The sequence below is a fragment of the Alosa sapidissima genome, chromosome 3 (assembly GCF_018492685.1).
Source record: "Alosa sapidissima isolate fAloSap1 chromosome 3, fAloSap1.pri, whole genome shotgun sequence".
Classification (NCBI taxonomy): domain Eukaryota; kingdom Metazoa; phylum Chordata; class Actinopteri; order Clupeiformes; family Clupeidae; genus Alosa; species Alosa sapidissima.
Window position 1 is genome coordinate 30348163 of NC_055959.1, and position 27119 is coordinate 30375281.

General features: G+C 41.9%; 1 protein-coding gene across 2 annotated transcripts; it reads left to right on the top strand.

Annotated features, from left to right (window-relative positions):
- Positions 1-750: 750 nt before the first annotated feature.
- foxk1 (forkhead box K1) lies at positions 751-26425 on the top strand. 2 transcript variants are annotated; one of them, XM_042087174.1, is made up of 9 exons: positions 751-1694; positions 5809-6006; positions 10552-10711; positions 11564-11710; positions 12219-12409; positions 20920-21086; positions 21787-22041; positions 22544-22762; positions 23498-26425. In XM_042087174.1, the coding sequence occupies exons 1-9, from the start codon at positions 1294-1296 to the stop codon at positions 23704-23706; spliced, it is 1947 nt and encodes a 648-aa protein (XP_041943108.1). In that variant the 5' UTR covers positions 751-1293; the 3' UTR covers positions 23707-26425. The 2 variants fall into 2 exon arrangements, with proteins under 2 accessions (XP_041943108.1, XP_041943107.1); XM_042087173.1 differs by having other exon boundaries at positions 752-1694; positions 22541-22762.
- Positions 26426-27119: the final 694 nt, after the last annotated feature.

Below are 27119 nucleotides of genomic sequence, written 5' to 3' on the forward strand. Positions count from 1 at the left end.
TTCATCTCTGACCTGACCAAATGACTATTTCAAACCCAAGTGCTTGGGAATTTAAACTCCACCACTCTTCAACGCCTCGTCTCTCCAGATGCCCAGGTGGCTGATAGGGGCAATTCACCAGTCATGCATTAAAATTAACATGAAGAGTGTATCATGATCTCAAATCCTGAGAGATTTAATAATTCTGATTTAATACCAAAATTACACTATTATTGTAGTGTTCAGTGCAAAAGTCTAGCCAAGGCCTGCTCATCAAAGAACAAATTACTGTGACATAAAAATTAAATTAGGTTGTGTTTTTAAAAAAATGCATTGCCATGTATTTCAGGGTAGACTACTGACATATAGGGCTGTAGATTGATTGATTGGTCGGTTGGTTGGTTTATTTATTTATTGATTGATTGATTAATTGATCATCACATCTATTGAAGATCATTGTTGTTCATTCTAATAGGCCTAATTCAGTGTAATCTTTTCTTCAATAGTTTGTTTTTGTCTGGCCTATTACATTCACTAGGCTTATCGCATTAATGAATAAATACTGTGTCTTCTTATGGATTTCTAATTTTCCTAGATGGTGACGATTGTCTTCGTACAGTTTAATTTATGGGAGAATACGGACATCTAGCGTAGCCTACAGGTAGGTCTACACGTTTCCGCGATATGAAAATAGTGGAGCCATTAAAAGCCGGTCCGCGTTTTCAGTCTTACTTGTACTTGAAGTGTTTATAAACATGGAGAACAGCCACTGGTCAGCAGGCGCGGACGTCATCATCTTCGCTTCTTTAAACATTACTCGAATATTCTCAATGTTGAGATTAGTGAACTAAAATATTCATCGACACATCGAATTCGTAAATATATGCAAAATACATTATCTCAGAACACTTAACTAATGCAGGAACACTCCAAAAGTGCCACATGTAACGCACGTGTCGTCCGGTTCCAGGAACTGCAACAACATTAACTGGTTGTTGCCCAATGCTCTTAAAACTGAGATAACTTAGATGCATGATTTCTCCTGTGGCCAAAGATTCTTTGTCTTTAATGTATTTTCCCTAGCAGGCAATGTCAATTCTGTGAAAATATCCCCAATCTACAGTGTAAGAATCCAAAAAGACCATGGCACCTGAGGCACATCAGTGCGAATTTCAGAGCGAGTCAGGACCTGCAAATCCATGACGTGGATTACCACTCTCTTTGTTCATGTTGTGACTACCATCAACAGCAACCAAGTGAAGCCTTCCAGCCCTCAGCCATTGCGTTGAAATTCCCCTTGAATTACACGAGAAGATGGCTGATTTCGGAGATGATACGGGAGCACGGGCCTTGCTGGCGCTTAAGTCTGCACCGTGTAGCCCTGTCAGAGTAGCAATTGCACCCATGTATACGCTCTCGTCGAATTCGGCTGGGATCACATCCATGCCCCTCTCTCCTCCAGCACCGGCCCTTGCACGACTGGAAGGCAGGGACTTCGAGTTTGTAATGCGCCAGAGGACAGTGACGGTGGGCCGGAATTCATCGCATGGTTCCGTAGATGTCAACATGGGTCATTCGAGCTTCATATCCAGGCGACATTTGCAGATCACATTTGAAGAGCCCTACTTTTATCTACGTTGTCTTGGAAAGAATGGTGTGTTTGTGGATGGTGTATTCCAGAGGAGAGGAGCTCCGCCGCTTCAATTACCAAACGAGTAAGTAGTCTTAAGCCTGCTAAAGTAAGGCTAGCAGCAAAGCAATCAGTTAGCTAAGCTTGATGTACTGTATGCTTGCTGTAGTTGATCTGGATGCTAAACAGCTAGCAACACTGAGCACAAGAGTGGAGCTAAACAGCTAAGTAGCTAATGTGGCTACAGGAGTATGAACTGACATTTGTATGGGTTTGTAGCAGCTAGGGCCTTGACTCCGCGTGTTTGTAGCAAGTTGGAACTTTAGCTTGCTATTTACATCGTGCGCGCTGTACCCATGTGACATTGACAGCCATAGCTAGCTAAGCAACATCGTTAGCTAACGTTACATAGAAATGAGGGGAAGTTGACTTGCAACAGTTGCAATGTTGTCTATCTACTAAATACATCGTTTTGACGTGTTAATCCTGTTTTTGATGTGTGTGTTGTGTTGTGTTTGTATAGCAAACTTAGAGGATTTTTGCAGTTTTAACAATTGCAGAACATAAACCACTTTAACTTTCCTACTTTAGTCAGGGAAGTGGTTTCTTTGTATTTCTTTTTTAATCTAACGTTACCGTCCGAGGAATTTGCTAGAGACATTTAAACTATCTGAATTATACTGGAAGTTTCTGCATTGAGTCTCTGTGGGCAAAACTGTGTCGTCCTTTTGTAGTATTGAATCGGACTAAATTAACGTTACTTGTATTATGTCAATAGCTGTTGTTTCTAGTCAGTTTGGACTTTGTCAACACGAGTATGCAGGGGGTGTGTGTGCTCCTGATTGGATCTTGGATGGTCGGTGCCCCAGTACGTCTACGTCTAGCTACTGTTGTTGTTATGAGGAGCCATGTCAGACTGTCTCGTGTAGCCTATGCCACATTGGTGTAGGCCTACATTTTTTCATATTTCCGCAGATAATAGTGCGTAATAATGATGGCAAATATCGACTAGCACTAACAAAACTATTACCAATTTGGTATTGCATTTGCATGTGAGACACAGCACACAGTAGAAATATTTATCAAAATGCAGGTTTCATTTGAAGTTCTCTGAATGTAGTAGGCCTAGGTTATGTCTCAGAGTATGTGACCATTTGGAAGAGACTATGAAACCAAAAAACGACACCTAACATTGTATTTTTGTTGTATCCCTGTGAGTTTAAGGTCATCCCCTCTGATCTGACTAAATATTTGCCTATATTTACATGAAGGAGGGAGTTGAGAACATTGATTAGCTATTTGGTGTTTCTGGAGGGCCACTGCCTCAAAGTACAATGCACTAGTAGTCTATCTACATTTATGCATTTATGCAAGAACATATGAATTGTAATGACATTTCAGTGTTGTGGTCAAAAGTGCTTGCTTTTGCACAGAGATGTGGTTATGAACACGTGGTAAAAAAGGCATTTTCTCAGTATTCATTTCTTTTCCTGCAGCTGACAAATGTAACATGTTGTTGTTACATTACAAACAGCTAAAAAAGATGCATAGCATTGAATTTACAGAAATACTGTGCAGGAAATACTCCATCACATTTCCACATCCTTGTAGAATTGCATGCTAACATTAAGCACATACATTCAGTTTATACAGCAAAAACGACATATCACGTTTAGAATTGAATGAAAAGTATATGTTCATGTGTATTGTGCTGTGCCTTGTGTGAGAGTGTGTTTTCAGTATAGACAAATTATTATTTCTTCTCCTTTTATCCAGTAATGACTAACCTGTCATCTTTCACCACCATAGTGTTCCTGTGGTAGTCTCCCCACACACACCTCTTTTGCCTTATCAGCCATATGAAAGTGATAGAACAATTTATTATTATGACTTATTTTGTAACTCAAAGGATCCGTCATCCTAATTTGGGCCCTGATCATCACTTGCTAGTTTGCTGCGCTAGCATGGATTTTACCTGGCAGTACTGACATTACACTGGGGAGACTTTCAGAGGTAAAAACCTGCACAGGCATGCTTTGTTTTAAACTGTCTATATTGATAGACCAGAATGGCTGCACTGATGGCCACCCACAATAAACAGCAACAGACTAATGTTAATTCTAATGTTTATCTGTTGCGGTTATGGAGGTGTTAACAGACAATTCCTCTCAAGTTATGATCTTGGTTATGGACGTGCTCACCAAAGCTTGATCTTATTCATGCCACCATCACGCAGGCCTCATCAGGCTATGGAGTAGCAAGTGATGTACACAGCAGCCTGAAAGCATAATATTAGAAGTCAGTTAAGCTTGTACTTATACAACACTGGTTTTTGAAAGAATTATGTTTATCGTTCAGTGTTACTTAGTTTCCAGTGTTGCTGTTGTACTGTCATGGCTCAGGTGATGTTCCATGATTGTGCCCAGGGCAAAAGGTGTCTGTGTAAGTGTCTTAATTCCACCAAAGTTTGATGTGAAATTTCTTCCTGGAGGCTGTCGCAGTATCTCAAAGTTGAAGGTTGGTCATAATAGGATTATGGCCTAGTTCCCTCAGTCTCAGTCTAGATGTCAATACAGGGAATAGATCTGTGGTGATTGTTGCTAAGGCCAGCACAGTCGCTCCTCCTGCAGATGGACGAATGTGAAAACATGGCCAGTGTGAGAGAGATAGAGAACAAACTGCTGTTGGCCGTTAGCCAGACTTGCCCTTCAAAACAACTGGACTGTGTACGCTGCAGCATTACATGTGGCTTCCTGGTGCAGCACTTGTGTAAATAAGCCCTTTGGAGGCAGCACACCAATTCATCACTCCCAGGCCGCACTGCAGACAGTTCAAAACCGCTCCGATTGGGTAAGGGGGCTGGGGGCTTAGCATGTGCCTGCTCTTGTGAAGTTACTATGGCAGAACAGGAATCATAACAGGATACTACCACTGGAGAAATGCAAGTCGATCAGTGGTGCAAAGTGCTTTGTTTTCATCTTCTCATACCATTCAATAACATTTTATGTAATACAGCACCTTAATATATGAATGCTTGTAGATGACCCAAGGTGAAATTCTGCAGTTTTTGAATATTTTATTGCTGTTAATGCCCTTCCCAATTCATTTGTTCTCATTCTGGCTGATGAGTGCTTTTTGTCTGTATTTCCCATGAAACACTTTGAAACACAAGAAGAGTAAAGGAATGACGTTCACTTATCCACCTTATTCCTTAAACCGGAAATCCGTCCATTCTGTTTACATTATAACTTAGTGCAATCTCAGCAGGCTAACTAGAATATGCTTCAACTTCTATTTCTTTCGAAATGTTGACAATTCTGCACTCAATATGGATATTCCATATAATATAGGACTGACAGAAAAATATAAAAGTTTTGTTTTACAGCTTAGGATGCGTCAAGCATTGTTTACCGCCACATTAAAATGAATACAACGCAGCTTCGACCGGAAATAGAAAACCGTATTTCTGAATACTGAAGTGTCATGGCGACACCCATTGTTGGCTGGAGAATATCCTGGATATACCACACAAATTACCATTTGTGTCGCTGGACATTAACAGCAACAGATTTGTTAAGGCAGCAGGTGATTTTGAATTGACTCTGCCTAACAGTGCAAATATCCCATTTCCACTTGGAGTGTTAAAGGAGCTATGTGGATTCTGTAGACTTTGAGACGTCTTGAATTCAGCCACACTGTACGCTTACATTTACTTGCATTATACAGTATTTCATACAGCAGCCAGCCACACATAGCATAGTACCGGTACAATGTGGTATTGTAATTGTTTTTGATATTACACCACATCAGTAACACCACATAGCAACATATAATATATTCCTAATTTGTCATGTGAGTGGGATCTACATGTTAAATTGTTTATTGCTAGTGTGAACAAAAGCCAATCGCTTAGCGTTCAAGAAGGGCAAGAAGAAGTGCTACAAAAAAAACAGTTTCTTCATTGCTTTTTTACCTAAAGTTAATGTTGCTATGCTAATGTTAACGGCTTTTCTTAGTTTGCACTTTTAACACTACCTAGCTGATAGCTCGCTAGTTTGATCACTGATATTCTTGAGTTAAGATCTATTTACTTTAACATAACATATATAAGCATGTTGTGTTTGGTCTCAGTCATTTGTGATCCAGTCCTAAAGTAATGTTGTTTTTTTGTGTATTTGTGTTTCTCTCTCTCTCTCTAGGTGCACGTTGCGGTTTCCGAGTACAGTTATTAAGATCCAGTTTACTGTACTCTACCACAAGGAGGTGTTGAAGGAGGAGGCCCCTGTGTCTCCGGTGAGACCCCTCTACCCCCAGATCTCGCCGCTGAAAATCAACATTCCTGACACCGACTTCAGAAGCATGATGAGTCCACTGCCCTCCCCCACTGGGACCATCAGGTATCAGCTAATCTCCCTCCTGTAACTGCCAGAGCTAACTAGCAATGTGAGGTCTCAAATCCCAAGGGACCATAGACAGTTTAGATGCTCTGTCCTCAGTTTGGGTTTTGAAATGGAAATGGCAGTTGAGTGTGAGGCAGCATGGGTAAATCCTGCAGATATAGAAGGACACCAATTCTCTGAATTGGTGTCTCTCTGAATGAGTTTTGTTTTGTTTTTGATACTACCCATCAATTGTGAGAATGAGTTTTGTTTTATTTTTGATACTACCCATCAATTGTAAGAATGAGTTTTGTTTTGTTTTGTTTTGTTTTTGATACTACCCATCAATTGAGCTTTGGGGAAATGCACCTGCAAGTCAGCCTGGCTGACACCAGACTGGTTCTCATCTCAGTTAAGATTAAGAATGGGTCTGGGGACGCTTTGTTCACTTCTGATTTCCTGGTACATTAAACTAAAATTGCTGTTTACTCAATTCCAAAGAAAATATACATCTTTATCATTTAACTCCACCACAAGAACAGCCATTGGTAGTGTTCAATGCACTGTTAACCATACTGCCCAATGCCTGATATGCAGTTGTTTGGATATTTGGAAATGAATGGCAAGGTCGCCAGACAGACCTGCAGAGCAAATTCAAATAAGCTCACAGATTGGTCTGGATTCACCTAGGCTACCTATAAGTATCATCATAACTATCATTTTGTCATTGTAAAACTGAAGGAGGTCATCCAGGTGGCTGTTTTTTAAAATTGTGTGGTAGTTGTTGAAGAGTAACTTGGCTGTTGAACTTGAGTTGGCATCAGCTAACACTGGCTAACACTTTAATGATTAATGATTTAATAGTATCGGCATTAGCACATTGCCGATAGTATTTGGTTGTGTTCGAAAGTGGTGCCAACTGTGTTCGTCAGTCTGAAGCCTGTCTCATACCAGATAAAAGGTTGTGATTGATTCCTGGATCCCAGATCCCTTACTCGTATGCTAATTACATTCATTCAATATATTTTCATTCATTCATTCATTCATCCAGCAATTCATTTGTTCATTTGTTTTACACATCAATCTGTTTGTCCTTGATCCTAGAATTCTTATCCAAATCCCATCTGTCCATGTCTAGTTTTGAGTTGAGTGGACGCCTGTCAGCGCCACGGATGACTACATAGCCGTGGCTCGGTTCTTCCCAAAGTCTGCCAAATGTGCGGCATATAAACACTGATATGAGAACAGACCTCCTGAGCGCCTCCGTTAAGTAAAGAGTGCTGCAAAGCCCTCCAGAGTCTTATCAAAACGGGATTCTGGTCCATTAGGGTGCTCTGAAAGTAGAATCCCAGCTAACCTGAGGCTTCTTGGAAGCTCTGTCTGTGTGTAGTGTACTGGAGGCAAGCAAGCTAGTTAGTCCCCCACCACCCCCTTTTTTCCTGCGGCTCCTGTACACTTTTCCCAGGATTTTTCTCTATCTCTCTCTCTCACACTCACACACATACACAAACACACTCGCACATACAACACGGCATGCCCCCACTGGCCAGTCAGCTTCACTGCACAGCGTGTGGCTGGGAGTGTGAGTGGCCTGTGTGTGCACATGCCATATATGGCGTGTGCAGAGCTTGCGGATGTCTGATTGGCCGAGGGGGAAAGTGTTGTGGTTTTGTGTTTTGAGCCACAGATAGTTTCCTTTTTTCCGAGAGCCTCCTTGCGGCCTCCCCCTGCACGGCACCCCTCCACCCCTTCACATCCCTCCTCCCCCCTTCTCTCCTTCCCCTCGCCCCTCCCCTCCTGCATGCCCTGCGCCTCGTGCACCCAAAACAAACAGCATGCATGCTCTGGCCTTCCTGAGTCCTCTCTGGCCCACGGGAGGCTGTGGTTTCCTTCTATTCAGCCTCGTCAAACAAGTTTTCCACCTCCAGGGCAGAGGCAGCAGCCAGAGTTTCTTACCACCATGTTCTACAGTTCAAAAAACAGTAAGCTTCTTACTGGAAGTGGTTTAGGAGGACTTGTAGTCACCCCTCGATCCCCCCCAAACCCAACCCAACCCAACCCAACCACCCACCCACCCTGCAGTTGGGTCTAGTGGACAAACAGCAGATGTGTCAGAGGTTTTAAATTCCACACACATTGACATGTATGCTAGTCATCACATGACTACTGGCAGCCTCTGAGTAAGCAGTGTGGATGTACAGTACAACTGTGAAACACAGAGTGCCTACGCTATGTACATATTTGTACATATTATCACTTGATAAGAAACGTTCAGAAAACGGTGATAGATTTAACTGTGCTTCATAGATTGGCTCCTTGTGTTGTGCTGTGTATTACACGTACAGAATGGCAGTTTCGTGTTTGCCCTTTAACTGCAATGGTGTCCCAAACTGCAGTGCTACTGCATTGAACAGAGACTTTGCGCCTGCCTTGCGTTCACAGAGGCCAGTTGTGGTACTTGTCAGTTCAGGACCGATACAACACTTTTATCGAAGAAGAAAGCTAAGCAGGTTTTGTTTAGGTCGATGAGGTTAATGATCAATCAACAGCAGTTGCCAGCATCAAAGTAAATCATTAGTGTGCATGGTCTGTGGGAGAGGTATGTTCAGCCCTGTGCTTCAGGGCTAGCCAGCAGACAAACACACACCCCTCAGAGTCTGCCTGGTAGCCATTAGCCCGGAAAGCCCAGCAGAAATTAAGTTATTTTGCAGTGATGGTGCACATCCAGGAAGGTTGTTGGGAACAGTTCTGTGGCTGATTCAGGCCTTGCACACGTGTTCGTTTGTGTGTGTGTGTGTGTTTGTTTGTTTATTTGTTTGTTTTTGTGTATCAGATATTATTTTTCAGTGAGCACAGGAATAGGTACTCTGTTAAGGTGTGAACACAGTTTTATCACTGAAATGGCACTGTGTGCTTTGAAGGGGTGTGGTGCACTTGGTGTCGACTTAGTTGCCCTGAAGGTGTTATTGTAGCATGAGGCCCAGCTGTGGATAAAATGCTGCCTACGGTGTGGACTTCAACCTCCTCCTACTTTACCCTCTCCCTCTCTCTTCCTGTCTTTCTCCTTCTCTCTCTCTCTCTGTACCACTCTCTCTTTTCTTCCCCCCCCCCCCATGACGCATTAAAGGCTCTCCATCTCTTACTGTCTCCTCACTCCACGGTGATTGTGCTGCAGTGAGCACCCTGTCACAAAGTCCAATCAGGCTTTCTGAGATTAGTAGTAGCTGGCCTTATCTCGGTCCTCTGTTGTGCCCTGCTCTTAAGATGCCAGTAGTAAAAATATCATGGGGGTTTACTTTGGAACAGAGGTCATGTTCAGCGTTGTTGTTAAGTTTCTGAAAATGAAACTGTCCTGGCTGTAACAGGCAGGCGAGCCATATCAAGATTCTGACCATGATGGGACCATTTGAAAGTATTTTCTGGTACCATTTTGGATCCAAACCACGGTATGACAATACTCTTTACTATAGCTATATGTTTTGCAAATGACCATGTTAAATATTGTTCAAGGATTTTTAAATTACACATCGGCTCCTTTCTGGCTTGTGTTGCTGTGTGCTCTCACATTGTGCCTCATTCTATTCACACCTGGCTTTTAGGCATCCATTAATGGAAATGAGTTAGTGGTCCCAAGCCATTAGATATAGATTAGATATAAATAACAGGAAGTTATTCAAAATGGATCATTTGAGAGTCTGCAGAGCCACCTGCTGGACAGCCTTCTTCCTCTTCTCTAAATATTGAGCACCTCAAAATAAAGAGCTGGGGAACTCTTGACAGTGTAAGCTGATTGGTTTGCTCTTTAGAGTGCATTTTATTTTCAAGTTCAGCCAATCAGCTGTTTCCACTCCCTCACATATCAGACACTTAATATGCTGTGCACATTTAGTTCAAGTCGCACCAGCAACTTTTTGGCGTTATCTCCCCTACTGCTACTCCTTGAAGTTTACACAGGTGTATGTCTGTGATCTGTCTGTATTTCATCTGCTTTATTTGTCCGTCTATCTGCTGATCTTCCAACCTGCACAGCAATGTTCTTAAAGCATCTGTTCCACCCAGACCTAAGCTAATGCTATGTGTATGCTAATCATTTCAAACAAAACAAAAAAAGTTTTATCCAGTCTGGAATTGTGCACCACACATCAAGAGATCTTTTTTGTTGATTGAAGGGCAGAGTTTTAACTAGACTTTTTTTATTAACAGCCAGGAAACTGTAAATAAATCATTGACTGTTTGCCAGTAAATCCTGTCGGCCACTATTGGTGCTTCCATCCCACAACCACCACCACTCACTGCTCCAGAGCCCTCTATAGTTTCTGAGATCCAGTGTTTATGGACCCTTTCAAGAGAGTTCCATTATCAGCATCATAGTTGGCCCCACAAGACTTACTTTTTAACATTCCATATGTTATCTTAATGCAGAGGAAGTAGATTGGGGCCCAAATAGAACGTTCAAGCATTGTTTTTGTTTTTATTGATGAAGGGGTCTATACGCTGCAGTTGTTTTCAGATGTGCCATGTGCAGGATGCCTCTCCTCACCTCCTGTCCGTCTCCCTCCACAGTGTCCCCAACTCCTGCCCGGCGAGCCCCCGTGGTGCTGGCTCATCCGGCTATCGCTTCGGACGCAACATCACGTCGGACCTGCAGCTTGCCGCCGAGTACGCCGCCAAGGCCGTTTCGGAGCAGCAGCACAGGGAGGTTTCAGGCAGGGAGAGCCCCAAGGTAAGCTCCCCCTCTGGGTATTGGTTGGCCTCTATCTCTCCCTCGTCTATTTCGCTCTCTCTCTTTCCTGCTCTCTCTCTCTCTCTCTTGTTTTTCATTTCTTTTGCTCACTTTTGCTTCTTTTATTTATTTTTTCAGTCACTGTCTTTTTGTGTGCTCACATGCATATCCTGTAGGGCTGAAATGATTACTCGAGTAACTCGAATAATTTAATTACTAAAAATTATAGAGGAAAATTCTCTGCCTCAAGGCTTCGTTTAATTCCTATCACTCGCATTATGTGGCCTGCTCAGCTCAGGGATCATTGTTTCACACGGAATGTTATAATTTGATGTAGGCCTACTAGTGCTAGTTAGACCGTACAGTATTTGTAGCGGCTGTAGCCTTATTTTGTGAGTCGATATGATGTTAAGTTATGGAAACATCAAGTAGTTAATTCATGTTAAATTGAAAGTGAGCAATACACCAATAAATCCTTATCACACACCCACTCATCTCATCTCTCTCGCTATCTCCACCTCTCTCACGCACACACACACACACACACACACACACACACACTCCCGGTGTTACCTCACCAAATAGGCCTACCCCAGACATAATTATTATAGGTTATTTGGTAGTAATGGTAAATGCTGCAGATGCAAATAAAACATATTTGAATAACTTTAAGTGAGTAGGGCTAGTTTACAGCATGGTATTTGTTTTGCATATTAATAAATTGCACTTAATAACAGATTTTTTAAATTCAATTACTCGATGAAATAATCGATAGAATACTTGATAACAAAAAGAATACTCAATTCTCTCTCTCTCTCTCTCTCTCTCTCTCTTTCTCTCTCTCTGCCATAGGATGAGTCCAAGCCGCCATACTCTTACGCCCAGCTCATAGTACAGGCCATCTCCTCTGCCCAGGACCGACAGCTAACACTAAGCGGCATTTACGCTCACATCACCAAGCATTACCCCTACTACAGGACAGCAGACAAGGGCTGGCAGGTGAGCGGTCACTTCCTGCTGGACCCCCCCCCCCCCCCTTTCTCATGTCAGGAGCTGAGCCAAGTACATTTTAAGATGCTGCCATTTCCACTTGGGTCAACTTACAGGGTGCCCAAGTAGAGGAAGTATCACATGCAATATAAATATGATGTTTATGAAATTAAATTGTTTTAACAGGCCTTGAAGATGGATATATGTAGTTGCCACAAAATTCCAAAATATCAACCTTTTAAGTAAAATGTGCCTGGTCAGGTTACAGTGCCTGGTGAAGCAGACAATGTTTTTTTTGTAGTCTTAAGGGCTCTTGCTTGTTTTGTCTTTGAGTGGATTGTTTATGCACATTTGAGTGTGCTTTGGTATGAGTTGGGAGTTTTTTGGGTATATTTAGATGTGTGAGTTCATTAGAGTTTGTGTTCGCATGTGACGCCATATTGGAGTGCGTGCGTGCGTGCGTGCGTGCATGTGTGAGTGCCTTGCCACTAATCTCTGATTTTGAATGTGCTTGCAGAATTCCATCCGGCACAACCTGTCTCTGAACCGCTACTTCATTAAGGTGCCGCGCTCCCAGGAGGAGCCAGGGAAGGGCTCGTTCTGGCGCGTCGATCCGTCCACCGAGGCCAAGCTGGTGGAGCAGGCCTTCCGCAAGCGGCGCCAGAGGGGTGTCTCCTTCCGCACCCCATTTGGACCTCTCTCTTCCAGGTACTGTAAATCCCTGTCTCCAATTATCCAGCGCTCTCTCTCTCACTCTCTCTTTTTTCTTTTTTCTTTCTTTCTTTCTTTCTTTCTTTATCTGGCCCCAAGTTTGGCGTTACCATATCACAATCAACAGGCTGTTATTTTGTTAATCCATAGCAAAAACATTTGAGCAAAACATATGATATTACAAATCACCGCACACTGGTGTATCTTGCTGATTATTTTATTGGCGTGAACGACGTTGGGTAATCCCGGGACGGGATTATTAGCCAATTTCAATCTGACAATTTGACCGGAGAGATTTCATTTTGTCGGACATTTCATTTTTTTGGTACGGTAATTACCGGACAATGGAAACCCTGCTTTAACGGTTACTTTACCATCTACAGTGTAGAACCCAAAGTATTTCCAGACAACACTTTTTAGATGAGTTGGTGACGTAATTGTTCGCTCAGGCTGGCCATTCTGTATCTTCCATTTTCGAAACAGAGTGGTTATTGAGAGGGCTCTGGCTCCAGTCATTATTGTGGTTACTGGCTATTGGCTTGATTTGGTCTTGAGCCAACACTACAATACTGTACGTTTAGAGCACACGCTACTGGAAGAGATGGCAAACAATAAAATAAAAAACAAACTAATCATAGACTGTAAAAATGTGCTACACGTGGCACTAAAAACCGAATAGTTTATTTATAGTTCGACTACGGATATTTCACGTCATGTTCGAATGCATATTCGAATATCGAATAAAAAGTGACAGCCCTAGTGTGTGTGTCTGTCTGTACTTGTGTAAGTCTGTGTCTGTGCGCGTGTGTGTGTGTGTGTGTGTGTGTGTGTGTGTGTGTGTGTGTGTGTGTGTGTGTGTGTGTGCGCGCATGTGTACAGTCACTAAATTTACACATGAATTCGTGAATGTAATTCCTAGAAGGTGGGAATATAGGCTACCAATAAAGCTAGAGCACCAGCAAGCAGTAGCCTACAAGACCTTCTATTATTATAATATTTGCATGAAGTTGAGATTAGAGATTAGTTTGAATAATGATGTGAACCAGAGCCGTATAGGCTCTGTGGAGAACCAGGAAGATTTAAACACTTTAATTAAACGTAGGCTAATTTACAAAGACATCGTACCACACTGAAAGCTAATATTTTGTCACTAGCAACGTACTGCCCTCTGTCAAACACAATTGTATTTTCAGCTCTGAACAAAACCGTTCACGTTCAAACAAGCATTTTGTTTCGTTCGTCATTTCTGGCCGGCCGGATAAAGCAGGCATGGGGGACAAGACTGAAACGTTCAAAGCAGTTATGCCGGAATTGTTTCAAGGCAAACACGGAAGTGTAGCTTAATGCAGCTAGTGGTCTGTAAATCATTTTCTTCCCATAAAAATTCTCGCTTCTGCAATGTGTTTAGGCTAGCCTAGGCCTATTTCATTTTTTGAGCATTCTGAGTTTCTGGTTGAAACGGTGTAGCCTTAAAGAAGATGACCAGATATGGCGAAAATGAACATGATGACTGACAATAAATATATAAATTACTGTGATGTCTTAATAAACCATTGTTGGCTTACATTTACCAAGTCAGCATAATACATGTACATCTATTCAAAAATATGTGTATTCCGACGGCTATGTGCAGCTACTGTAGGCCTATGAATGAACAGAATATCAAACAGCTTTCAGTAGCCTACTACTGTTGCAGATATCACATAGGTATCCCATACATTTTTGTACATTGTTGCACATTGCAACATAAGGACCGTTACGAGAAACTTTTTTCTAACTCCCTTTCTAAAACCAACGTGATGGCTGCTGCCGCGTGTTTGGAGCTGCTATCATTGATATTAGGGGTGTGCATTGGCACTGCCCTCACAATTCGATTCAATTACGATTCAACAGGTAACGATTCGATTCAATTAGATTCTACGATGCATTGCGATGCATCAAAATTCTACTGCACACAACAAGGCAAATTTTGAGGTCATGAGGCAATACAAGCAGTCAGATATTGAACAACATATTTTATTGGCTGCTATGTGTGTATTATCACTCTCCTGTATCTTTGACATAAAATAATAAATAAAATAAAATTGAATGGTACAGGGTATTGGATATGGCATTTTAATAAGTTCAATCATTTAAACACATTGTAAAACTTAAAGCCCAAATTTTAATGAAGTAACAAAGCCAACTCAGGATGGCAACGATCGACATGGTTCGTGAAGTTAGTTGTATTGCCAACGTGCTTGATTTTAGTGTGGCAGGTTTTACACACCGTGTACGTCTTGTCTAGTTTCCCATTAACTTCGTAGAATCCGAAATGTGCCCAGATGTCCGCTTTCCAAGCTTTGGGTGCGTTTTTAATTACCCGTCTATCGCGTTCATCTCCCTCTGTCATCTTGATTCTTTAGTGTTGTTGTTATGCTAGCTAGTGCTGCCGCTTAGCATGTAGCTACAGGCTGCGCATGTCATTACAACGTTGCTCCGGAAATGCCCCCAGAAGTAATTGAAACTTCACAACTTTATTGTCCACTCAAGGCCAGAAAATAAACAGTGACGTAATCGATTATGGCACGTTGCCGCATCGATGCTGAATCGTGCATGCCCCGCATTGCAATGCATCGCCAAATCGATTATTGTTGACACCACTAATATATATATATAGGAAAATTGGAATTGGGCTAGAATGGGCTTTTGGCTAGACGGACTTTCAGAGCAAATCTCAAATTTGCCGGAAGTTAGTCTGGGTTTTTCCCAGGCTACATAATGATACAATGACATACTGTTTTAGACACCTGCCATGGCGTGTAATTTAGGGGGGTTACAATTTCAGTTTTAAATAAAAAATCGATCAAAATTACATCTCAGTCCCGAACTTCAAATTCATGTCATGCCCAGTATGCATTCCAAGAGACAACACACACACACACACACACACACACACACGGATGATTCAGATATGATGCTAACCTGCGGACCTAATACTGACCTTATACGGACGTATGTGTGAACGACATACACGCACATTACAGAATCTCTGTGTGGTTGTCGAGTGAGGGGTGGGGGCTTGTAGAGTTCACAAGATGCGAGATATGATGCAGAATATATGCGGCCGCTGCCTGTCACAGCTGCTTTTTGTTTACAAAATGTAGCCTATGCATTATGTAGGCTAAAGAAGAGAAATCTATTGTGCATAGGCTAATACTTGAAATAGGCTAGTCACGTAAGTGCACACTTGAAATTGACCTAGCCTACAGTATTTGTATGTGTGCTTCAAATAAACACATTTATCTGTTTTCAACGTTATGTGCCAGAATTAGCTATATAACCCCAAATCTGGTTTGCGTTGGAGAGAGAGAGCATGCACAAACTTTATGGTAGGCTACCAGCCAATTCAGTAGGGTAACTCAAGACTTCAAGATCATACAACGTTTTTAAGCAACAAACAAAATACTAACATTAATAACAGTGAAGTTGTTCGTTTTTTCATGGTTTATTTTTTCCAAAAGCATCCTCTCCCCATGTGTCGCAATTACGTAAGGAGCTTGGAACAAAGTTGGGTTTTCTTCGTTTTCATTTTCTCTAGGCATATATGCTCAGCAAATATCAGCGAGCTCAGCAGGTCATGAAGGCTATCAATGAACAGAAAACCGTGTTGGCTAACAATTTATTAAATACTCCTGTTATTGTCGTCAACGACGTCGCTGTAGGCTACTGCCTTTTCAGCGCCTTCTGCTTATAATGATTCAGTCTTCTGAATTTGTTTGTCCTGGTCATGCAGTTGTAGGCTAACATGTCTCTAACGTTCCCTTCAGGTGTTCTATCAAAATGTTGTATGCCCTCATGGACAGTAGCTCCGTGATGTCTGCATCTTTCCAGGTCGGAGATTTTCTGGACAGCACTATGCCACTCCATCATAACACTGGCATTTAAGTCAGATCTAACCACATGGACGCACGAAAGAAACGTCACCAACACGCCCTCTCACTAGGTGTGAATTTTAACCGCATGTTCTACTCCTCGTTCAGACACAGCACATTTACATAATTACATTACATTACATTACCAGTGTTTCCCCTAGAAATTTTTCCAGCAGCGGTGTTATTACTTGGCGGGGGGGGGGGGGGGGGTTGTTGCGCTTTTTTTTTATATATATATATATCATACCTTCGTGTTTCTTTTGTGGACATTTTCAGCTTTCTTTTACATTATTGGTTAAAAATGATAGAAGAAAAATTAAATGGCACAACCATTTAATGACCATTAATAATTAAAAGATTATTTACAATTTATTTAAATTTGTCTTAATGGCAAAGGCCACACCCAATCTGCGAGCACTTAATTTTTCTGGGCTTTGAATTGAATTGAATTGTGGGGGGGCCATTAATGCTGACACGCATGCACGTAGCCAGATGCTCTCCTTGTAGTCTAATTCTCAGTCCCAAAACAACAAACCCACGTATAAAAAAGTAAATACTCACTTTTCTTCTACATCACTCCCACAGTTACCATACAACTCACTCACAATTAACTCGAAAAAGACCTAGGCTACTTGATTGAAGTGCGACCGTTCGTCTCACCGTCAAGAGAACGCTGAAGTTATGAGAACATGTCTTTCTGATAAGAGAATATAGGCTCCTATATGTCTAATGCCGTAAACGTAGAAAAGGTCTGTTTGTGATGATAGCCTATTATAGCTAAGTGGACAGAATTTAGGCTATACGTATATGCCAACATATGCTCATATTTCCTTTAACTATCAGACAGTTTAAACAGGCCTAGACTGTGTTCGCCTAGCTTTCCCATGCAAACATTACATATAGCCCTACGCTAACGTTACAAGTCTAGGCTACAATTAACGTTAAGACCATACACCTTGTAGCACATTGGTCTACTCTATTGCATTACTTACGTTTTAATAATTTGTCGTTGAATGTTGATGGAGGCTCATCTTTGGGAAATCAGCTCTCTGGATAAAATTGTCAGCCGGAGCAAGAGTTCTCAGAGTTGACGACACGGGGGGTAAATCCAATCAGCAGAAAGAACCGCATCACAACAGTAGGCTAAATCACAACAAACTTTTTTCCCCCCATGTTAAATTCATTTCGGTAATCATGAATTGGTTTCTTTTATTTGATGTAGGCTAGGAGAGGAGGATGCATGTTTCACATTAGTGTCAATGTGTCAAAGCAGGCTTTGGATCAGAGGAATTGCTCAAGCTTAACATATGGCATAGGCTACAAGCGAATTCACAGCATACAAACAGCTTCGTGATGAAATATAACTAATATCATTTTTTATTGTCACCAGGCCTATAAGTAGGCTATTTATTGTGTAACCTACAAGTGAACGATGACACCATAGGCTACACTGTGGCGGAGCAAGACCCCATCAGTTGGATAGCTAAACAATGTAACCGTGTTCAGAACGTAGGCTAGCCATATGGGCTGCAGACTTGTCTTTGGGCTTGTAATCACCTGACACATCATGCCGCATATATGTCCTGAATAATGAGAGGCTAAGTGCGGATTTGATGCACTTAACTTACTCAAGACTTTCAGAAAACAATTTCGAGATGACGTTGGCCATTGTGCTTTTACAGTGTGTTAAGTGAATCTCGTGATATTATGTTGCAGCGGCGCTGAAAATCCAGCGGCGGCGCTGCGCCGCTGTTAAATACATTGTAGGGGAAACACTGACGCTTTTTAACCAAAGCGACTAACAACATGGTAAACAGTAAGTTTTAGAACAATTCTCACAATTTTAGGACAGTTTAAAAAAACATTAGAGTACAGTAAGAATAAGTGCGTCGGTGAGGTGCTGTTTTTAACAGTTACTTGTCAGTTTAAAACGGCTGGTGAGTGCTAGGATCAGTAAGACTTGTTGTAAGTGTTGCTATGAGAGTAGATGTTCTCTAAAGAGCTGGGTCTTCAGGAGTTTTTTGAAAGTGGAAAAGGATGTCCCTGCCCTTGTAGGAACTGGCAGTGTGTTCCACCAACGAGGAACAACAGATGAGAAAAGTTTGGATTGGCTTGAGCGTACCGGTGGTAGAGCTAGACGTCGTTCGTCAGAGGAGCGCAGCGGTCTGGAGGTAGTGTAAGTCTGTATGAGGGCATTCAAGTAGGTGGGAGCAGAACCGGAGACTACTTTGTAGGCAAGTGTTAGAGACTTGAATTTGATGCGGGCCGCCATAGGTAGCCAGTGTAGCTGGATGAGCAGCGGGGTAACATGTGCCCTTTTGGGTTGGTTGTAGACCAGGCGCGCCGCCGCGTTCTGGATCATCTGAAGTGGTTTCACTGCGCAGGCTGGGAGACCTGTCAGGAGGGCATTGCAGTAGTCGAGTCGTGAGATGACTATTGCCTGAACCAGAAGTTGGGTAGCATCTTGAGTCAAGTAAGTCCTGATTTTCCGTATGTTGTAGAGTGCAAAGCGGCATGACCGGGCGACTGAGGCAACATGATCTGAGAAGTTTAGTTGGTTGTCAAGAACAACTCCTAGATTTCTTGCAGTCCTGGTCGGTGAAACAGACAGGGAGTCAAATTTGATGTTGATGTCGTGGTGTATGGTAGGTTTAGCTGGGATGACCAGCAGTTCAGTCTTTGAGAGGTTCAGCTGGAGGTGGTGTGCCTTCATCCATGTAGCTATGTCTGAAAGGCAATCCGAGATCCGTGCTGAAACCAGGGGGTTGTCAGGTGGAAAGGACAGATAGAGCTGTGTGTCGTCTGCATAGCAGTGGTATGAGAAGCCGTGCGAACGGATAACCTGTCCCAAGGAGGTGGTGTAGATAGCAAAGAGGAGGGGGCCCAGCACTGAGCCCTGGGGGACCCCTGTGGTGAGATGGTGAGGTGCGGATAGCTGACCAACATAATGTCCGGAGGAAATACTAGGGGGGGGAGTAGTATAAACACCGGGTGAATTCGGACTTCCACATGACCGGTTATGTCGTTCAGATATACGGCCCCACCGTTTAACATCGGCAGAACCTCCGGTCTTACACGTATGTCTGAAAGCGCTTAATGTCTGTTCTGTTCACAGTAGGAACTATTTCAAAATAAAAGCCCCCCAAAACAGAACTGGAAATAATGCAAAAAATAAACAACTTAGATAGATAGATAGATAGATAGATAGATACTTTATTGATCCCCAGGGGAAATTCAAGGTCTCAGCAGCAGCATACATACAACACAAACACATTCTTTAACAGCAGAAAGAGTAATTAAAGTATATAATATAAAAACACAAGCAGTAAGGACAGTAGAAGATAAAGAATATGCTAAATATACTAAAATACAAATTACAAAAATACAAATTATACTAACACTTAATCTAAATCAATTCTAAAAACAGTATCCACATAGTGGTGATTAATAAATCAGAGGCGCTTGCAATGACTGAGGCATTTCTTATTATTAAGAAATGCATTAATAGTAATACAATTTAAAAAAGATTGAATGGAATCGTGACTTTAAAATCAAAAATGAAATGGAATTGAGGATTTGGTGACACCCCTAGTGTAAATGATATCCAATATCGCCTGTAGGTATTTTGGCTATAGCCTACTGTCCTGCTTAGTTTTTCACATGGAACAGCAGAATGTCCCATTCGTACGATAAAGGGATGTTTGCATTTATTTGCCGATAGACAGGTCAGAATTTAAGGCTCTCTCTCTCTCTGTCTCTCTCTCTCTCTGTGTCTGTCACAATCACAGTTATAGAAATACATATACTACTCTTTCATCTCATCCCATCTCTGGTTAATTTTTGTCACTTTCTTTCACTCTCTCTCCCCCTCATTCTACATACACACACACAAACACAATACATTCCTCTTTCACTACATCCTCCGACTCTTCTCTCTTTTTCTCTCACCTCTCTCTCTCTTTCTCTCGCCATTCATCTTGCCCAATGTCGGGCTCTCCTGTAATTGCAGCTGCTACAGATAGGCAATTTGTGAGGCGTCTTTTGAGTCCGTGCTCTCTTGTTTCTCCCTACCTTTTTCTTGGCTGCCATTCTCTATGTAATGGGACAGGATAAGGTAAGTGGCCACAGTCATCCCCCATTAGACAGTTGTGCTCATTCAAGGCTGCAATTCATTTTTTTTTTTTGTTTGGTCACGTGTATAGTTTTAGTTTATATACATCATTACTTTCATCCTTTTTTTGCGGCACTTTTTCAATGCTTACCAGTAATCACAAGCATCTCATCAAATGTGCCAAAGTTTCAGTGTGCTCGTCAACATGCAGAATAAGAGTTTGAAGAATTTGAAGTTCTGATGCACATTTGATTGTTTTGAGTTTTTTGGGTGACCAGATGGAGTAAGAAGGGGCATCTGCACACCACCAATACGTCTCCATTTGAACATGCATTATCGTTTGGGCCCTCCTCTTTATCCCAAGTGTCCTGATATTTAAATGGGGATCCTTTCAAATGAGGTGTTCAACTAAAGGCATTCCGATTGTAATTATTTCTGATGTATGTTCATATTTCTTGTTAAGTAAGTGTCTGTCTCTTCAGGAGCGCCCCGGCCTCCCCGACCCACTCCGGACTTCTGTCCCCGCATTCCAGTGGCCTGCAGACCCCTGAGTGTCTGTCGCGGGAGGGCTCCCCCGTCCCCCACGAGCATGACTTCAGCTCCAAACTGGCCTCCGTGCCCGAGTACAGATATACACAGAGTGCACCAGGTGAGCTTTAACTGTGTGTGTGTGTTTGTTTGTTTGTTTGTTTGTTTGTTTGTTTGTTTGTTTGTTTGTGTGTTTGTATGTGTGTGTTTGTGTTTGTGTGTGTGTTTGTGTTTGTGTGTGTGTGTACATTACATTACATGACATTGCATTACATTTGGCTGACACCTTTTAACCAAAGCAACTCCACACAAGGGTGTGTGTGTGTGTGTCTGTGTCTATTTGTTTATAGAAAACAAGTTGATATGCTGAAGGAGTGAACTTGCCTAACCTTGCCCCCTTTTAATCTATGTTTTTATGTCTTTAGTTATTCTATTTAATGTGCATTACTTAATTAACTATCCTTTCATTTACTATTTTTTATTGTTCTTAGCTATTTATTGTTCTTAGCTATTATGGATATTGTGTGTGAAAGGTGCTATAAACTTATCTTTCCTTGCAATTTCGTTTTTGATTTTTTAGCTGTGATGAGGACATTCAACCAGACTTTCCTTTTGCAAACTTGGCCTGATGATTGATGCATAGAATTTAAGATTGCAAAGAAAAATAGGGAGAAAAGCCAACCTTAATGGATCAATGGATGGATGGATGGATGGATGGATGGATGGGAGGGATGACAAACAGTGTGAAATGTGAAAGAAAGGACAAAAGGGAATTGAGGAGGTCTATGCCCTGCGTAACACTCCCTCTCCCCCTCTCCCAGGCTCGCCCGTGGGCTCCCAGCAGGTCATCATGGCCGTACCAGCGCAGCCCTCGGCCAGCTTGCCCAAACCCGTGGCCTACATGCCCGCCTCCATCATCTCCCAGCAGCCCTCAGGCCAGGCCATCCACATGGTGCAGCAGGCCCCGGCCGTCACCATGGTGCGCGTGGTCACCACCTCGGCCAGCTCCCCTAATGGCTACATCCTGGCCAGCGCCAGTGCTAACCCACCCCGAGAGAGCTCTGCCGAACACAGAGGTACCGCAGCAGCACCCTGTCAGCTCAGCTTAGAGCTCATCTCCTGGTCTCTTACTAGCCTGGGTGTTCCCCCAGATTTGATTTGAATCGCGCGCAAGGCAGCATGGGAACACCCAGGCTAGTCTCTTACCTGGTGGACTTCGCTTGTTATTCATTATGTATTTGATTGCCTCAGTAAGCTTTGCTTGTCAGCGTTAATTTAACATACACTGTACATTCAAGGGTCCCCACGACTGATCACCTGTGGTACAGCTGTGGGCATATCTTTCACCAACCCCACGATCACTCATGTCATATTGTGCAGGATGCTGAATGTTTTCTTGTGTGTGTGTGTGTGTGTGTGTGTGTGTGTGTGTGTGTGTGTGTGTGTGTGTGTGTGTGTGTGTGTGTGTGTGTGTGTGTCTGTCTGTGTGTGTCTGTCTGTCTGTGTGTGTGTGTGTGTCTCTCTGTGTGTGTGTGTGTGTGTGTGTGTGTGTGTGTGCCTCTGTGCTTTCTGCAGAAGAGATGTCCGCCTCCCTTCACCCCTCTATGCCCACGGGCAGCAGCAGCGTGATCCAGGCAGTGGGCAGCCACATGGGCTCAGTCAGCAGGGGGCAGCAGAGCTTTGCTATTGTGCAGCAGAGCCCGATGGCCCTGGGCCAGCACCAGCTGCCTGTCCAGCCCATCACCCAGAACGGCAAACACGCCCTGCCCGCCACCAGCATCTCACCAAATGCCTATGGTACGTACATCAGGCCAGACAAAAAAGAGCAAAATTTATTCACATAACCATTCCCCTTTTTTCCCCAGAGGTACTACCCTTTATCTTTATGTCCAGGGTTGACTCTAAGTACTTTGTTGTATATTGTTTCATCTCACTTGTCAAATTCTGTGAAACTGACACCAGAGAATGAACACATAGGACTCTAATTAGAAAAGCAGGCCGTGTGATAAGTGTCAGATATGCATGGACCAAACTTATTTGCTGGGCAAATATACATATTTATAAATAAGAGTGAGACGTTAAGACTCAGAGCCCTAATTTGAATGTTGGGCAAAATCTTAAAGGTACACTATGCAGGTTTAGGCGGGGAGCCGCTCTTGGAAGTTGCATGGCTGGTTTTCTCGGTAGGGACTCGCTACGTCTATGCTGTATAGCTATGCTAGGTGAACAATTCGCCTATTACAAGTTCGTTTACCATCAAATTGGCTTCATAAAGGTGTAAATCTTGCATAGTGTACCTTTAAGTCTGACTAAAGCTAATTTAATAGCTAAGCAAAATCAATTTGCTAATTTAATACCATGGGGAAGACCTTTAGAGCAAACACTGATAAATCTGCTCAGTGCTCCCACATGTCACATGATTGCTATAGTTCATGCACAAGAAAACATTTCCCAACATTTCAATTAGGGACCTTAGAGTATTAACAAACAAATCCACTTATACAAATATGACTTTTTTTTTTTTTCCCCCAGCGCTCACCAATCCCCTTCAGATCTTGGCTGCCCAGGCCTCCACCTCACCCCCTGTTGTAGTGAACCGACCCCACAGTCGGGAGGGCGACGAGGGAGCCTCTGCCCCAGGCGAGCCTGAGGCTAAGAGGCCCAAGATGGAGGATGACAGTGGAGTGACCCCTATGCCCCAGCCGGTTATCGTGGCCATGAACCAGGAAACCAATGAATGAGTCATGAGTGCTAGAACAGAAGAGATGAACGACCTGGAAGCCCTTTTAGTCATGTCCCACACAGTATCATCAGTTCATGGTGCCAAACTATTTGGGGGGTGGGGACGTTTGTTTGTTTGTTTGTTTATTCATCTTATTCATCCTCTCTGTTTTCTTTCTGGTCCTTTTTACAATGAACTGCAGATTATTTAATCTAAGAGTCAACTCTAGGCATTTATTTGCCAGGTGAGCTGTATAACATGGGTTTTTTTCCTTTTTTTTTCCCGAGGCAACTTATTTGAGCTTGAAATGACTGCATATATCTGTTGTTGTAAAAGCCTTACAAGGGTAATGCTCAAATGGTTTTAATGTTGTTTCCTTTTGTTCTCTGAAACAAGGATGGAGATGGTCCCTCAGATACCTTCCTGCACATGTGTTGTTTTGTTTTGTTTATTTACATGTGCCCTTTTTTTTTTCAACAAAAGGTACCATTGAGAAAGTACTTAATTTGGGTTGGGGGTGGGACCAAGTCCTAAGCAGCTATCATCTAATCTGTAAACCGCAGTCTCTTAGAAATGAAGCATTATGTATTTTGACTCAACAGGAAGCTGTGGAAGACCTCAGCGGCCTGCACTACACCTTTTGTGAGGATTTATTTAACTCTATCTCAGATAAACATCTGCATTGTTAAAAAAGCTTTTTCTACTGAAATTAGTTTGTTACAGGCTAAAGCACATAAACATGAAAAAAGTAATTTTTAGATAGAGGCCTTTTTTCTAGCGGATGCTCTTTAACATGATAGTTCAGTACACAATATTTTTCTATGGAGGACTCTTTATCTTGCTTAAGATATACTGAGATATTACCAAGACATTGTTAGAAAAAAAGTTGTTATTTCTAAATTGGTCCATGTATAGTGCAAAATAACTGTTGAATGTAACCTTTTTTTTCTTTTTCGCCATGGTGTATGGTTATCCTTTTGGCCCCCAAGTCTTGATTGTATTTATCAGGAAAATTGCTGTATTAGCTTATTACATTATGAAGTTAGGAGGCCATTGTTCACAAAAAGAGTTTTAAAATTAATTTTTGTTTAGTAGAATTGCATATTTAAGAACAGAACAGAACATTACCTGGTAAACTGTCTACAGACAACTCTCACACTCTCGTGGTCCTCTAATGGTTCATGATGGGCAGCACACAGTACAATAGACTCTTGTAAAGCTGACCGTGCTGGAAATGTTTTAACTCAGCCAAGGGGCTACTGAGAACCAAATATGCTATGTTTTCCCATATTAAGACCTAGGAATGTAAATGTAATGATGTAGCCAATTAAAATATGCTGAGATTGGGAGGCTAATGAATGTCTAACTCTGTTGAATGTTCTTGAATATTCTCTAAAGACTTTCTGATGGACTTTTTAAAATGACTTCTTAGTTGTTTGGCTATTTTAATTTTGTTATCTGTGAAATATTAATCAGTCTACAATGAGACTTTTGACAACTTACATTCAAAATGAAAAAAAAAAAGGTTTATTACTGAGATTCTATTCTCAGGACAATCAGTTACGTGATACAGTAGGACTATAAAATGGATGGGAAAATGTACCAGCATTTGGTGAAAACAGGTGTCAAATGTGTCGACATGAAGTGCTTGCATGTCTGACTCCCAAAACCCTTGCGGCCTGTTTGTGTGTTCTTAAGGCTGCTATATAGGCTATAAATGGCTGATGCAGAGTTCCTTTCAAGTGCCTTAGATTACCACTATCTTCACTTAAAAGGAAAGTTGTAAGCAGAGCAGGAGTTCGGAGAAAGCCCGTTGGTGAGGCTTTTTTGGAACCCCCTGAGGATGCTTTTATCTGTCACACATCCTGCTCTCTCTCCAAGGCCTCTGTAAAGATGCATTATATTAGTCATATCATTCTTTTTTAATGATTTATTTGTTTTTGTCCTCTGATTTCCTAGCTAGCTAGTTTGACCACATTCATAGCCTGTGTCAGATTATGCACAGGTTGGCCATCAGCTTATGGTTATGGATGGTTATGTCAGATTTAGAAAGAAAAAAACTGTTCAGGATGAATTGGCTGGAGCAAAGCAATATGGTGGCTTCGAGAGAACTTGGACTCGCCCAGGAAGAGTCTTGTTTACACCAATCCAGTGCATTCAAAAATTTCAGAATATCCCATATTTATCATTTTCCTTTCCCTATGATGTTTGTTTTAAATTGTAGTATTGTTCTAAGCAGTTAATGTCACTCACTTTCTTTAAGGACTAACCATCTTACTCTATTTACTAAACTGAACGACTGTATACTGGACTTACCTTTAATGTACGTCATGGTCTGGAACTAAATGCTTTACTCTGCTTACTGTCTCGTCATACAAAGTAATATGGGGTGTTATGCAAGAATAAACATCACATCTGAAGCAGATGAGTTTCTGTCCAGCAGTGTCAGATTAATCATTTGATACATAGTGTATTGAGCCCAGGCTGTTGATTTGAGATTTGAAATTCAATTGTGGTCATCAGGTCAGCTTGTGGTCAGCTTGGTAGCTTAGTTTGAATTGCTGTCAGGAGCCTTTAATTCTGTCTGCTATAATACTTTTCAACTACACTTATCTATTATCAGAAACCTTTTTTGTTTGCCACCTGTTCTGTTGTTGCCTGTGTATAGTCAGTCATTAGATGTGTTCAGTGCAAGCATTTCTCACTTAAGATTCAGTGTAATAAACAATTCAAAAGCACAACATTTCTCTGTTCCCCATTTTATTGAGGCAAGTAACACCTTGTCCATAATCTCAAATGTGTGATAAAGAATATCTGATCCCTTCTTTCTCCATCTTTGTTGCATCTCAATATATTGTATTGTGTTATCTGTATCGTGAACAGTTCATTCCTTTATCACAGATTTTAACTTCTATTTTTTATTTATCACCAAATTTTTCTAAATTGCAATGTTTGTCAAATACCTGGTATATTCCTTCTGTAATGGTGGATGTATTCACTGTCATCACTGTATCAACGTGTATTATGTGCAGGTCATTCTGTTTTCATTTGACCTTTTGGAGTGCCATAGAAAACTTTTGAACTCTTTTGAAACATGCCCCATCAGCCTCTAGACCCTTTACCAGCCAACCCGCACCTTACCCTCCAATAAGGCCCACCTCCTATCCACCACCACTGCACATCTCTGTTCCATGAGTGACAGAACGCTACAAGCGTGGAATTTCCCTGTGCCTGTTCTGCATGTGACTATAGGAGAAACAGACTTGTCAATGAAATTATTAGATACAACTAAAATGTATATTTAACGCATCACATATATCTTCACATATTAATATTGTTTAGGGTACATTATTAACTAAGTTCAACATTTGACTAGTAAACTTGATGTTTACTCCCATGCAAAACCCAGGAAAAGTGGTTGTCAGTGAACTG